At 38.5% G+C, this 15,795-nt stretch overlaps 1 protein-coding gene across 1 annotated transcript in view; it reads left to right on the top strand.

The window, feature by feature from the left end:
* The window catches only part of COL19A1 (collagen type XIX alpha 1 chain), a 347,142-nt gene that overhangs the window by 83,424 nt on the left and 247,923 nt on the right, over positions 1–15,795 (top strand). Inside the window, exons 9-10 of the mRNA XM_004270129.2 lie at positions 3,919–3,963; positions 6,571–6,615. Of these exons, the coding sequence (XP_004270177.1) occupies positions 3,919–3,963; positions 6,571–6,615 (90 nt within the window). The remainder of the gene's footprint in view (positions 1–3,918; positions 3,964–6,570; positions 6,616–15,795) is intronic.

Here is a 15,795-nt window from a genome sequence, read left to right as displayed (position 1 = left end):
CTGCTTTATAACACAGTGAATCAGCTATGCATATACATATATCCCCATATCCCCTCCCTCTTGCGTCTCCCTCCCACCCTCCCTATCCCACCCCTCTAGGTGGTCACAAAGCACTGAGCTGATCTCCCTGTGCTATGTGGCTGCTTCCCACTAGCTATCTATTTTACATTTGGTAGTGTATATAAGTCCATGCCACTCTCTCACTTCGTCCCAGCTTACCCTTCCCCCTCCCCGTGTCCTCAAGTCCATTCTCTACATCTGCAGGATCTCAGACTTTTTATTTTATTTTATTTTATTTTATTTATGTATTTATTTTGCGGTACGCGGGCCTCTCACCGCTGTGGCCTCTCCCATTGCGGAGCACAGGCTCTGGACGCGCAGGCTCAGCGGCCATGGCCCACGGGCCCAGCCGCTCCGCGTCATGCAGGATCCTCCCGGACCGGGGCACGAACCCGTGTCCCCTGCATCGGCAGGCGGACTCTCAACCACTGCGCCACCAGGGAAGCCCCAGGATCTCAGACTTTTTAATCAAAGTCTGAATGCCTAACTTTTAAAAGAAAAAAATCGCCAAAACATAGTATATAACTTTCTATTTTCCAGGCTTGGGTCTAGTTATAAGGGAATTTTCATTTACCTGCTTAATCTGCCTTTCTTTGCTTGGTCTCCTTGGTACTAGGTTTGCAAACTACAGCCCTAGGGAGTATGATTCTTTATTAAATGTCTTTCAGACAGCATGTATTTCCTGCATAAGAAAAGACATTGATTCCAATGTCAAAGAAATCAGGAAAACTAATAATTTATCTTGTATGCCTAGCTGTGCTTACTTCCAGGAAATGAGCAGTGATAAAAAGGAGGTAAAATGAAATCCTTTGATCAGCTTTTCCGAAAGCCACCAGCTGCTCCTAAATCACACTTAAGTTTTTTTCCAAAAGCTTTCCAAAGAGGTTACTTTGAATTCTGGAAAGGGCTTTTTAGGTTACTCTGTGAAGTTGAAGACACGCTCTGTATGACACTAATGCCATGGCATCGACGCTATCAGCAGCAATGTTAGATTTTGCCCTGCTTTATATTACACGTATTCATACAGTGCCCATCTGGAGCATCAATCTGTAATACGAAAGGGACGTGGGCCCTTTGATGGAAAAACCTGTAATAGAAAGTATATGCTGGAGAAACAAAATTTGAAAGTTATAGTAAATACAGAAAACATTGATTATCATTTTCTTTCAATAATGGGCTAAAGTATTGATGGGAAGCCAAAAAAGAAGCTTCTTATTTCCTCCTGTGCTGAGACTGGGAGCACCGAGGGATACCGAGAGTTTAGAAAAAACAGCTAATGTCTGCTCATCCAGTAATTTTAGGCAGGCATTTATTTGTTGGCTAGAATTCAATTTGACCCCAAGCTGCATGGGCACCAGAGCTTTGAAACTGTGATTCAGAGTAAAGAAGGGCTCATTCTGTTGACATAAATTAGGTTTTAGATAAAGTCCTGACAGGAGAAACATAGTCTGTTAATCTGTTAAACAAAATTTTGCTCTTTAAGACTAGATTCTTCTTTAGTTGTTATGGTACTTAGTAGTTTTTTTTTTTTTTTTTTTTGAGATATAGTCAGAAACGAATATGCTAAGTTATCCCTCGGACTGGAAAAATGACAAATGATTTTACATGATTATAAGTTTCTATGTCAGACATCTCTGGTAACTTTGAGAAAATCTGTGAGAAGAAAATAAATTGGTTTCTGAATACCAAAGTTACAGACTTTAAGCTTCAGAAGTTCCCCAGTATCTCAAAATCTTTCATATGTTGTTGTGTCACGTGAAGCCAACTCATTTCCTGGAAGAGTAATCAGTGGTGTCCATTGGGTTATCCATGGAGCTTAGAATTATGTTTACAAAACAAATTTTGGGTCAGGAAAGAGCAGAGACCAATTAACACTGGCCATAGGAAAACATTTTAATTGCAACAATCGTAAAACCAGTGTCCATTAAAGAGAGAAACATTCTTCCTGTCAAAGAAGAATGGTACCCAGTTGACAGTGCATCTGGGTGTGACCCTAACCTGACATGTGCCAGAGGTGGCCCTTTAGGTGCCAGTCTTTGGAGCACATGACACATAGGAGTGAGCTGTGAGCAAAGAAAAAGGGAAGGAGCTACTGACATTGCTTTCCTTTTTCCAAAAAGTATTTTTGGCAGTGTAGACTGTGTCAATGTACCTTACCGGATTACAAACCATATATTGTTATTGTGTGTAACTTGTAATATGGCGTAAAACATTATATTGGACCAACCAGTGAAAATAATTCTGCTCCTCATGGACAAGTGGACATACTTCTGTGATGAGTAACAGCTCAGTTACCATAGAATGTTCCCTGGTGTCAAAAACTTAATGTGCTTTGACTTTCACTTTATTAAGTGAAATGGGAAGTTTCTAATATATTTGTGGGATGCCTCAGGTCTAGAACTATAACAACTTTTTAAATGATAGAAATATATTTATTACATAGATAAGTACACTGTATTTTACTGATGCCTCAACACTTGGCCACAAAGTTTTGCCTTTAGTGTTTAGTATATTCTGTGATGATAGCAGTTACACTGTGCAGCACAGATAATTTAATCTAGTCAAAGAAAAGCCTTAGTCTTTAAAATATGTTATGTATATAGCAGTACACTGCTGGCAAAAATGACTAAGCCTTTCCAAAAATGTATTAATTGATGAAACGGTAACGATCTCTTTAGGCTTAAACAGAACATATTATTGCTATTTTAAAATTTGAATGTATGATTTTTTCTTCATATATTTGAATTTTATTTTTAAAACTCTAAGAAGTGGTATCTAACTTCATTTTAGGTAACACTTTAAAAACAAGCTGTTGTTTCATAAATGTTTGCTAGAAATAAAGCGGGTCAGTAGAATTGTTAGTTTATTTTGAGCTTTCTAAACCTGGAAATTTGGGAGCCCAAGTCACATCCTTGAAGCAGCAGAATTCCTGAGGCTCCACTGGGAATGTGCACATCCTCCCAGGAGTATCTTGTTCTAGCTTGTGTGCCATTTGCAAACCAGACTTGTCAAAGAGATGGCCCATGAATTCCAGCAATGGAAACTGATAGGCATCTGCTGAAAACCTTTGTACCCAACACAGGAACCAGATGGATGGAAAGAACTCAAAATTCTCCCAAGTAACTGTTTCAAGTAGAACGGCATTGGGCACGTCTTCAAAACTGATCTAAAGGCAATCAACGGGAATGAGAAAGAAAGTAGATATGCTTTATATATATAAAAATATTTTATATATATATATATATATATACACATATATATATAGTTTTTAGATAAGAGGTCACTTACAAGCCAGAATGAAATCTTTTCCATGAGGCAGTGCAGGTGGGTGATTAGGTGCGCAGAGATGAAGTAGGTGAACTTGAATTCCAGGTCTATATCCCGATTGTGTAATCATCTGTAAGAAGATGGTCATAATAGTTGTATCTACCTGATAGATTTGTTGTGAGAACAGTGCCTGGCCCATAGACAGCCTGTGTCGGATTTTAATATTATGCCCAGAGGTTTAAAAGAGAGAAAATAAGATGAAGGGCACTAAGTGCCACATGGGAAAGCATGGGCTGTGCAGTCTGAGAGACCTCCATTCAAATCTTAGGTGATGCTCCTAGTTGGTGACTGTGAGCATGCTACCGAACCGCTCAGAGCCTCTATTTTCTTATTTTCTGAATGCAAGTACTAGTCTTGGAGTTGGGAGATGAAGGATGGATGCGAAGCCCCCTGTACCCCTGTACTTGATACACGTTCAGCATTAGGCTGCCTTTCCTCCCAGCCTAGAACAAGTTGTTAAAAAAACACAAACATTTCTTTATTCACTTGTTTTTTGTGGCTAACAAAGTTTATTCTGTGTATTTCTTTTAGGGCGAAAATGGTTTACATGGAGCTCCAGGCTTACCTGGTCAAAAGGTAAAGAGATTTTTAATGTTTCATATTAGTTAAGAACTTTAACATCTTGAAAGTTGAATGTGTACATAAATATAGTGAAGATTTAGAAAATGTGTTTGATGAAATTGAATTCCCTGAGTCAACCAGCACTTGAACTTCCTTTCCAAAGAGAGCCCATGGAAGCGATCCCTTCTCAAAGGACCTACTTTAGGAGGGAGCTTTATCGGAGAGGTTTAGCCACATGCTTCTCCGGAGAAGTGGGCAATGATGCTTCATGGGGGCCCGGGGAGTGAGCACAGCTGCTCTGGGAATGTTTTCACTGTTGAGTCTAAAATGAAGACTGGAACAGGCTTTACCACCTTTGACAGTGTGTGGTTACTTCTTTTCCTTTTTGTATTTCCCAGATTGAGCTAAACATAATGGTTGCAATGATATAAAACATTAAATCTTACAAAGATGCTACAACGAATCTCTTCAAAAAATTCTTTCAGAATGATAAATTCATAATCAGTCGGGATTTTTGCATTGGCTAGGGTGCTTCTTTCTGGGCCTAGAATCTTTCTCCTTACCAAGGTAAACTTCATTTCACCCCTTTATTGTCCATGGGCTGATTTTTCCTCCTGGGAAGAAATATGATTGTAGGTGACCAGCATTATTGGAAACACAGAGACTGGTTTATTCCAGTTTCCTGAAGGGATGGGGAGCCCCTTCAGGCGGCGCCAGCTGTCATGACGCCACCCAGATAATCCCGCCACAGGGGAGAGCATTATTGGTGCGATATTAGATGCCCACCAAAGCCAAGCATATCATTTCTATGCTCTGGAGAAGTTTTACAGATCTTAGCAACAGGAAGTCAGAAGTTACTGTCGCATCTAGGTTTTGCTCTGTAGCTAAAAATTACCGTTAAAAAGATACGCACGTATTTGTAGTTACAGCTTTTGAAAAATCCTCCTTTACTTACTTGATGAAGATACTAAGATTGAACTGGCAGTGATGAAATGGCAAGCTTCTGCACTTCTTCACAGCAGTTCTAGACAAAACCCATTGATACAGCGGGTGCTGCATCTGTGAGTCGAGTTGCCAGCCAAGGGATGTGTAGATTTATCTTCTGGGAAACAGTTTAGGACCTTCCAGCAGCGGTTTATGGTGGCTGCCTCATGCTGGCATTGTGGCCAATGTACTGCGGTGTTCAGCAGCTTTGTGTCAGCTTGAATTAACAGATCAAGTTAAAGTCTATATTTTAGGAAAAGTGGTAGGAAAAAGATAGACCACACATTCAGTGGCAAATATACCCAAATACTAACTTGCTTTCTTTCCTGTACCTTTTTTGAAGGTAGATAAAGCAGAAGTAATTATTATTATTATTATTATTTTAAATTAAATTTATTTTATTTTGGCTGCGTTGGGTCTTCGTTGCTGCGCGTGGGCTTTCTCTAGCTGCAGCGAGCGGGGGCTACTCTTCATTGCAGTGCGTGGGCTTCTCATTGCAGTGACTTCTCTTGTTGCGGAGCACGGGCTGTAGAGCGCAGGCTCAGCAGTTGTGATGCACGGGCTTAGTTGCTCCGCGGCATGTGGGATCTTCCCTGGCCAGGGCTCGAACCCGTGTCCCCTGCATTGGCAGGCGGATTCGTAACCACTGCGCCACCAGAAGCCCCAGAAGTAATGACTTAATCGGGTGTGTGTGTATGTGTCATCGGGTGTATGAGTACATGTATAATATACACATAGTAAAAAAGCAGGCATTCCTTTGCTTACACACAAATTTTAATTACATTAAGTGTCACCTTGTTTGAAGCACTGCAGATAAAAACTGGAGATAAGAAACCCTCCATCCCTCGTCTCGGTTTACTGACCGCTTCCTGTGGGTGGAGGGGTGGGTATGACCCACCCCCAGCATTCCCTTGCCGGCTACGCTGTTGTGAGTGCCTGATGTATATTTGCCGTTCAATGAATATTTGTTGATCGTATGAATGAAACATCAGTACTCTAAATATCTGTGCAGAGTTAAGTGGGAAAATAAGCTTGTCAGATCAGAGAGGTTTTACTTGAAGAACAGGGGGTTTATACCTCTCAGAAACAACATGATGAGTGAGAGCCCACACCCGTTCTGTGCTGGAGAGGCGGGCCATCTGGGTGGGAAAGAGCCTGGCACCGGTGTCAGAGCCAGAGCACGAACCCTGGCCTCGTTCATCACATACCTCTCCCTGGGACGGTCTTCCGTGGAAGTCAGCTTGAGAAGGATGTTTCTCCTGGATCTGGTGGAATAAATAGTGGTAGTAATAACAACAGTAATGGCTAAATGAGTCTGTGCCAGGCACGCTATTTGATGCATTCAGTTCTCAAAACACCTATGAGAAAGGTACTTTGGTTGCAGGACTTCCGGTCTATGGAGATTAAATTGCATTGCAAGTAGTGAAGCTATATAGGTTTTACCCTAGAAAATTATTCCTTCAGTGTTTAGAAATGTTTAAATTTTGTATAAGTTAATATTGGCTTCGAGCTTACATTTCAGAAATGGTTTTAATATATACAATTATTGATTTTTCAATATTAGAAACTACGATTATTATTATTACTTGTGTTAAAAGTAGTGCCCGTTATTATACCCGTCACATTCCTCTTCTACAGGGAGAGCAAGGCTTCGAAGGTAGCAAAGGAGAAATTGGTGGAAAGGTAAAGATCACTTTTCATACTCATTTGTAAAACTAAATTGTGTTCTTGAAAATATTTTGAAGTAGAATATTTAACTTGTTTTTGTGCTTTCCGTAAAAGCAATTCAATGATTTTATAGAAATAATTTAAAATATGTGCTTCACCTAAGGTAGACTTACCATGTCGATGACTGTCATAAATCTTTCTACACTTGTTTAGGTGGTAGTTATTTCTACATATTTCTAGTGAAATCATAAATAATTCAGACATTTATTAAGCATTATATTTTTGTGCTGCAACATCATTGATGTGCTCATGAAACGTCCAAGTCTAAATAAATGCTTTGTTTATATGTACACCTAGTTTATCAGTGGAGTTTTTCCTGAGGAAATAGATAAGTAGAACTAATTGTAATAGTCAAGGTCCAACAGAAAAGGGATGGCACATCCTTTTGTGCCAAAAATAGAATAGTGTGGAAGAGTTGAATAAAGGGAATGTTTAAAAGGCAGGGGCAACATTTAGGAAAACCGTAAGGATTGTGCAATATTCCAGACTGGGTTATAGGGAACGCCTTAAACCCCGCCAGGTTACTGGTTACCAGCCTCAGAGGTAAAGAAAGCCATGTGGAGAGGGCTGCAGGTTGCAGCTGAGAGAAGCTGTTAACCCCTCCATTCAAGCAGTCGTTTCACACATTCACAGCTTTGTACTCAAGGACAGAACTGTCTTAGTCATCTAGAACTTCCCTTCACACAATCATCTGCATCCTTCTGCATTTCACGTGTCTAGTTTTATTTTCAAATAGAACAAAAACAGCACCATTCCGTTGTTTCATAACGTGCCATGTAGTTGGGCAGCCAGAGGAGATCATCTCAAATTAGACTGTGTGGCCTGTGTTGAGTTTGCTGAGCCGTTGTCAGATACTTGCTTCTTCAGTAAGTATTTATAGACAGAATGAGCATCTATTATTATTATAAGACAAATTACACATGTTGTAAGCTACTTGCTAATTACTTTTCCTCACAGAACAGTGAGGGGGAAGGAAGGATAGCCATGTAATTATCGTATAATTGAAGAGAAGTCCATTGAGAGATGAGTGTTTTTTAAGTGGATCCTCCTTCTTAGGAAGCTCTTGAATATTTTTGCTTTAGAATAACCATCATTGCGAGACCATGGCTTTAAATAAATGCTTTACATAGTCCTGCTTTATTAATGGGACTTTACCTGTAGGAACAAGTAAGAATAAGCAAGGAAAACAGATATATTCCCTGTAATTTAAAGTCGCCATCTCACTAGAATCTTAGTGGCTATTTTGATATTTTAGATATATGGTTGGTATAGCTTAGTAATAAATAGATTCTCACAGGCTGTGAGGTATTGAAAAACATTCAGTATATCTGGCTTCAAAGATTTCCCTTCTAATTCCTCATATCTGTTAACTGTTGCCTTCAAATAGTCCCTGTCACCGAGAGGTGAAAATATTTATGGAGAATATGGTTATCAGGAAGAAATAAAGCACCAAGTAGAAAAGACAGTGTCTTGAATGAGAATTACAGCTTGAATGGTTTATAGTCAAATGTAAGATTCACATAACAACGCTTATGTTAAAAATATGTTCTGCTTTGATATTTGTTTACCATATATGGGATGTTTGGGTTTCTTCAGTGTTACATGCTGTGTATTATGACACATGACCACACATATTTTTCCATAAGATAAATAGTTGATATCCAAGTATTCGTTTCTAGATTAGAAACTTTTTGTTTCTAGATTAAACAAGAAAAATATGTGAGGCACTCATCTCTGTGTGCCACCAGAATGAGATTCTTGGACTGCTTGCAACACAATTTGTTTTCTATATAAAGACAATCTCATTTGAATTTCAATTCTTTGTGGAAAACTGAATATATAGTGAAAATAAGGCTCACCTTTCTTCTTTAATTACCTTAATGTGGCCTCTACTGTGTTTAAAATTTGACTGTTATAAATGACAAAATTCACGAGTTGCAAAATGAAATAATTCAGGAAGTTGCTCTTGTTCAGAGGTATCATATCTACCAAAGCCACGTGGCTACTGACCAAAAAAGGAAGTTTATCAACTGTCAAAGAGAAAATACCATATGATGGTTTTCAGATGATGTTTCTATAATCCAGTATAAACCACGTAGAGAAATCTGCTGCTTCTCTTTATGGCTAGAAAACTAGCTTTCAGGCCAGCTTGACCCAAGCTGGACTATCACGGGGTTCCTCAGTGTGTTGAAGATGCTGCCCTCATTCCAGAAAAGAACCCATGGAACTAGAGCAAGTATAGCGGACCTCATCTGAAAGCGTATTCCTGAGTCTGTCTACAGCAACTTATTACAGGGCAGGAACTCACGCCTCATTACCTAAGCAAATACAGTGCAGCCAAGTCAGTCCTAAAGGGACAAGTGTTTGAAGGGGTGGTTCTTTCTCTCAAAGATTAGTTTCTGAGGCTGGCAAGACTCTCCCAGAGGACAGCTGTCTTCAGGTTTGCCACGTTCTGGTTGAGCTTAGGAACGACCTCACCCCACTGACCTGTTACTGGCTGGAGCATCATTCAGGGATCCCTGGATCCCTGACAGCATAGCCCACGAGGCAGGAGAGGGGATGTCTAGATTCTGGCTGAGGAATAGACCCCCAGCTGAGGTCTACATTCTGATTTCTCTGTTTCTATAGGAGTGGTCTTAAACATCCCTTCTTTGGGGGATTTTCCTTAGGTTCCTTCAGTATTACTGTAGGTGTTATATGGCTACTACTAGCAGTAAACAAAATGAAGAGTTCACTCTTCTTTTTTCAAAAATTTATTTTATGGAAGTATCGTCAATTTACAATGTTGTGTTAGTTTTTGCTGTATAGCAAAGTGATTCAATTATACATATATGTACAATCGTTTTCATATTCTTTTCCATTATGGTTTATTACAGGTTGAATATAGTTCCCTGTGCTGTACAGTAGGACCTTGTTGTTTATCCATCCTATATATAACAGTTTGCATTTGCTAACCCCAAACTCCTACTCCATCCCTCTCCCCAACCTTGGCAACCACAAATCTGTTCTCTACGTTTGTGAGTCGGTTTCTGTTTTGTAGATAAGTTCATTTCTGTCATATTTTAGATTCCACATATAAGTGATACATGATATTTGTCTTTCTCTGTCTGACTTACTTCACTTAGTATGATAATCTCTAGGCCCATCCATGTTGCTGCAAATGGCATTATTTCATTCTTTTTTTATGGCTGAGTAGTATTCCATTGTATATATGTACCACATCTTATTTATCCATTCATCTGTCGATGGACATTTAGGTTGCTTCCATGTCTTGGCTGTTGTAAATAGTGATGCTGTGAACATAGGGGTGCATGTATCTTTTAAAATTATAGTTTTGTCCAGATATACGCCCAGGAGTGGGATTGCTGGATCATAGGGTAGTAGTTATATGTTTAATTTTTCGAGGAACCTCCATTATGTTTTCCCTAGTGGCTGCACCAATTTACATTCCCACCAACAGTGTAGGAGGGTTCCCTTTTCTCCACACCCTCTTCAGCATTTATTATTTGTAGATTTTTTAATGATGGCCATTCTGACTGGTGAAGAGTCCACTCTTTTTTTTTTTTTTTTTTTTTTTTGCGGTACGCGGACCTCTCACTGTTGTGGCCTCTCCCATTGCAGAGCACAGGCTCCAAGAGTCCAGTCTTGATGACAGTTATCCCCACTGTCAGCCTTCCTCATAATGACATAGCCAAACCAACTCTTGTTATACAACCAAGGTAGATGCAAGAGCTAGGCTCTGAATATGACTTTAGAAAAAGGCCATCTGGCAGGGGTTCAATGAAGTGATCACCATTCCTAAATGCTGAGCCCAGATCTTTACTTTAGATCTTTGTGAAAATAGGAGTATTACTCGGTTGCATTTATGAAAAGGAGCAAATAGAAAAGCAAATGTAAACATCTGCTTCATAATAGAATTCAATATTTTAAGTAATTGCTTCAGATCATGTAATTTAGTTTGCTTTTAAAATTCTCATTCTTGTATGTCAATCAAACCCTAACTGACTTAAAGTTTAAAAACTAATTTCTTTAGCATTAAACTTGATTCTGCTGCACTTTACTGTTAACATATCATTTACTTGTGAGAGAGAAACATCCAGTGGCAACTGTTACTCTCGCCACAGTGTTCCTGACATTTTCTAGCTAAAATGTTGTCGATTTTGGTTCATTCAAGAGTGACATTTAAGATAATATGGGCACACATGGCAGCAAATCTTTACAGGGATCTAAGATGTTTCAGCAACTGTGAAACTTTTCCATTTGATATTGAGATTATCTGGTCTCTTCAAGATCTCTTAAGTTTAATGAAAAGAAAAGAGAACAACCAAATTGCTTTTTGTCATGAACCATGTGGCTCCAGGAGATGTGGACAGTGTGCAACAGTTCACGTGTTCTATAGTCTAGAGTGTTCATGTTTCAACAGTTTCTGACTTACGGGCATTACCTACTTTCATCATCTTGATCAATGATCTTTTCTTTCACCCTGAGTTAAACTAATAACAATAACCATAACCATAACACTAACAAATGCATATGATTCCTGCTTTAATTTATCTCTGAAAACTTTGGAAAACTGGTGGCTATAAATTTCCAGTGACTTGTGATTTTTATTGTCTTCTTACGAGAGTGTTGTCTAGGTCCTGAAATGCCATATATTTATTTAAATCAGAAAATTATATTTAAATATTGATTACTCTGGTTTTATAGCTGTTGCAAATAATTTACCTGACAGAATCCACTGGAAAAACACCTAACTGATGCCTATTTAGTTGATTTATTTAACCACGTATTATTGTATTGTATTACTGCAATATAAGGTAGTATAATCTGTAATATAATTTTGTAGAAAATGTGATATTCAAATGAATAAAATTATTAAAATGTCTATTCTAATGTATGGTTAAGTACAAGTACGCTTTACTAATCCAAAACTGTCTCGGTTATTTATAATTAAGGCATGCATCCGATCATTTGTATTTCTTAATTTTCAGATGACATAACTCAAATTTTCATTGGCCATCCTAGAATAAAATATACATTTAGGCTTAGTGTTGATTTTATGAATGATGTGTGGCCTTTTGCCTTCTAGCATTAAATATCATGAGATTATAGTCAATAAGGCAATCAATAGTAATCATTTGCTACTAGAAACAACAATTATGCCTTCAAATAAATCAAGACCTTTTACACTGGAAGATATTTTCACTTTTCGTTAGTCAATATTCCATCCAATTGTTGTTATGGTAATTGCACATAGAACTTGAGTTGAGAATTTGAAGGCATAGCTGTGGTATTTTTGCCATTTAAAGTTTTGTTGGAGAATGAGAAAAAGCATAAGTGAGTATGCCTATATAATATGCATAAATTATTCTTTAGAACCTTCTGGGGTAGCATCTTGGTCATTTGGCAGGGAACACGCATTCCTAGTTTCTGGAGAACCACTCCAGGGAGAGCCTAGACTTAACAGTTCATTGTGGAACTGATGGTGACCTATCGTAGGATAAGTGGATTCACATTCCTGTGTCCCGTGTTCTAATCCAGCTCTGCCATGCCAGCTGTGTGAACCTGGACATGTTCCTTGCTGTCTTTACCTTACTCTCCTTTTCTATAAGATAAAGATAATTCATACTTATGGGATTTTTGTTTTGTTTTGTTTTTTGTTTTTTGCGGTACGCAGGCCTCTCACTGTTGTGGCCTCTCCCGTTGCGGAGCACAGGCTCTGGACGCGCAGGCTCAGCGGCCATGGCTCACGGGCCCAGCCGCTCCGTGGCATGTGGGATCTTCCAGGACTGGGGCACGAACCCGTGTCCCCTGCATCGGCAGGAGGACTCTCAACCACTCTGCCACCAGGGAAGCCCCCTTATGGGATTTTTGTGGGAGTAAAACAAGTGCCTAGTAACTAAAAGGTGCTCAGTAAATGTTAATATCCCCAACAGCCAAAATGTAAATATTGATATTTTGAGGAAAATAGATTTGATATAATTACTATGTCTAATTTTTTATTTGCCTAGTATTACTTCCTAATTTTACTTCTAAATAAGTAAGCAAAAGACGAGAGGATATATTAGTTAGCTACTGGCGTGTAACAAATCACCCTAAACTTCAGTGGCTTAACACATTCATTTGTCTAGCTTGTTCTCCTGTGGTTTAGCAGTTTAGACTGGGCTTATTAGCTCAGTGACTTTGCTCCCAGCTGGTCTTGTCTAGGTTTGCTGTGTATCTGTGCTCAGCTGATGGGTTGGCTGAGGGTGGCTGGTCTAGGTCGGGCTCTGATGGACAGCATGTCTACTCAGATGGTCTCCCATCCTCCAACGATGGCCCTGTTCTGAACGTAACGGCAGGGGTCCAAAGAGAGCAGGCAGAAGCACATAAGGCCTCTCCAGGCCCCTGGTTCAGAGCCAGCATGCCATCAACTCTGCCACATTGTGTTGGCCAAAGCAAGTCCCAAACCGAGCCCTGATTCAAGGGGCGGGAAAACAAATGCCACCTCTTGATAGCGACAAAGTCTCATTGCAAGGGATATGGCTACATAGAGGGGTGAAAAATGGGGCCATTTTTGTAATAAATTGAACGCAAATGAGATAAAATTTCCTTATTTTAGTATAACAGTTGAACTCTACTTCAGAGCAAAAGGGGTGAATAATTTAGCAACTTCATTCCCCTTCTTCTCCCATGACTTGCATAGTAATCATTAAAGTTATGTTTACATAGTGGGACTCAGAGACTGGGTCAAAAGATATTTCCATATTTGAAATGGTAGAGATGCTTTGTGTGTAATAGGAAAATATTATAGAAAGATGAAATTCTCAATTAGAATGGGAAGGGAGAGATACAAGGTGTCAAATAGCTAAACCAAGGAATGACTTAGTACTTTTACATAGTCCCATGTGCTTATTAATTTTAGCTAAAGTAATACTGAGACCCGAACAACTGGGAAAAGCAGGTCAGAGTTGAAATGTATTTTTAGGATTTCACTGTTAAAGCTTTCTGGGCAATTATGCTTAGCATTCAGAATGAATGCAAGAATGTTAAATACTGTTATTATAAATATAGCACTTTCCCATCATCACTTTAAAACAACTGTTGACATGTCACCTCACTTCCTGTGAGTTCTCTCTTGGTTCCCCTTGTAGAATTTGCTGAACATCAGCATATTGGACAATTGTTTCATTTACCCTGGTAACATGTAACACTTTGGCAACTTTTAGGAAGGGCTTACTTGTTTAATTTGACAGTTGACTTGAAAAATGAAGAGAACAGATGGAGTAGAATAATAACTATGATTTTAAATACACAGCAATTTATCTGTGGCCAATGCCAATTGGTATGGGAGCAGCCATGCCAACTTTCAATTAGCCATGGTAGCAGGCAGTGGGGAAGTGTAATGGTAATCCCACAGCCAAGCTGGAGGCTTAACGTTAGTCTTCACTGTTTGTGTGTCATTTTCTTCATTCTTTACGGGGCTAGTGAATAACTCTAGATTATGTCAAATATGTTGCTACATCTTTTAATAGTGGTTATAGAAAAAGTGAAATGTCAAAAAAAGAGACATGAAAAAGAGGAGAATAACCATCAAGGGCTGAACTAGTTCATGAATATTAGTCTTTTAAAGTATTATTTTTAATAATTGCTTAATATTTCACTGTATGGATATATATTTTATTTGACCATTCCCTTGTTGGAAATTTAAGTCCTTCTTGTTTTTGTTTCTTTTTTGTTTCGTTTTTTTTTAAATGTTTTAGCTAGTACATGTAATGCAGACTCAGCATACTTTGATAAGCATCTTTAAATATATCTCTTGTTCTTCCTTTAAACTAGATTTCTGGAATTAAAATTATTGGGTTGATGAGTATTGAAAGTTTTAAGATTCTTGATACATATACTCAAATTACTTTCTCCAAAGTTTTTTTTCAATCAGTTTACACATTCGTAAGTAGTGGTTGCATCCTTATTCCACCCTCACTAGCTTTAAGTATTAAGTTTTTCAAATGTTTACAATTTTTAATCAATAAACATTATTTCCCTTTAAAATTTTATTTCTTTATTTCTTGTATTTCTTTAACTATATCACATTAAACACTTATACACACAATTCTGTCATAGGTATTATAAATATTTTCATCTTAAGGTTTGTCTTTAATGTTTACTGTGAATTGATATACAGAAATTCTAAATTTCTTTGTTGACAGTTGGTGTTTCTTTAATGATTTCCTTAATTCCTTCTGTATTTTGATATCCTGTGCTTTCAAGAAATCAGTTAAATATTCACTCACATTTTCTTCTAGTTTTGCTTTTACACATTGCAACCCTTTCTTCCACCTAAATGTATTTTGATGATGTTATGAGATGAAGATGAAACTTGACTTTTCCTTCAAAACTGTGTCTGATAATAATTTCCTTACACGTTTGTTCATGATGCTTTCTTTATCATATACTAATTCTTATATACCAAGATTATTTTAGGGGTATGTATTCTGTCTATTGATTACTGTATTGCTGCCACATTATTTTAATTATTTTAGCTCTTATAATACATTTTAACATCTAGCACTGGGAACACTTTTTCATTACTCTTCTTTTAAAATGTTTTCTTGCATACTTTTACCCGCTTATAATGCTACTTGCTACATGTTTAAATTTGGATGGTTACCCACTCTTTGATTTCCTCATCCTTGAACCGAGAATAATAATGATACTGATCTTATTGGGTTTGTGTCAAACTTAAATGATGTTGTCATCAAAGGATCCAAACAAGTGCCCGGCATAGAGTAAGATGTTGAAAAAGTGTTCGCTTTTATTTATTTATTTATTTATTTTTGCCGTACGCGGGCTTCTCACTGCTGTGGCCTCTCCTGTTGCAGAGCACAGGCTCCGGATGCGCATTCTCAGCGGCCATGGCTCACGGGCCCAGCCGCTCCGTGGCATGTGGGATCTTCCCGGACTGGGGCAGGAACCCGTGTCCCCTGCATCGGCAGGCGGACTCAACCATTGCTCCACCAGGGAAGCCCCGTTTGCTTTTATTTTTGTCTTCTTTATGAATTTAGTTTAGTTCTCCTGGTTCCAAAATATCAATATTACTGTTGGTATAACTACCAGTTGGTTTTATGTCAACTCTACACGTTGCCTTGGGATAGA

The sequence above is a fragment of the Orcinus orca genome, chromosome 12, assembly GCF_937001465.1.
Source record: "Orcinus orca chromosome 12, mOrcOrc1.1, whole genome shotgun sequence".
Taxonomy (NCBI): Eukaryota; Metazoa; Chordata; class Mammalia; order Artiodactyla; family Delphinidae; genus Orcinus; species Orcinus orca.
This window is presented reverse-complemented; position numbering and strand designations above follow the sequence as displayed.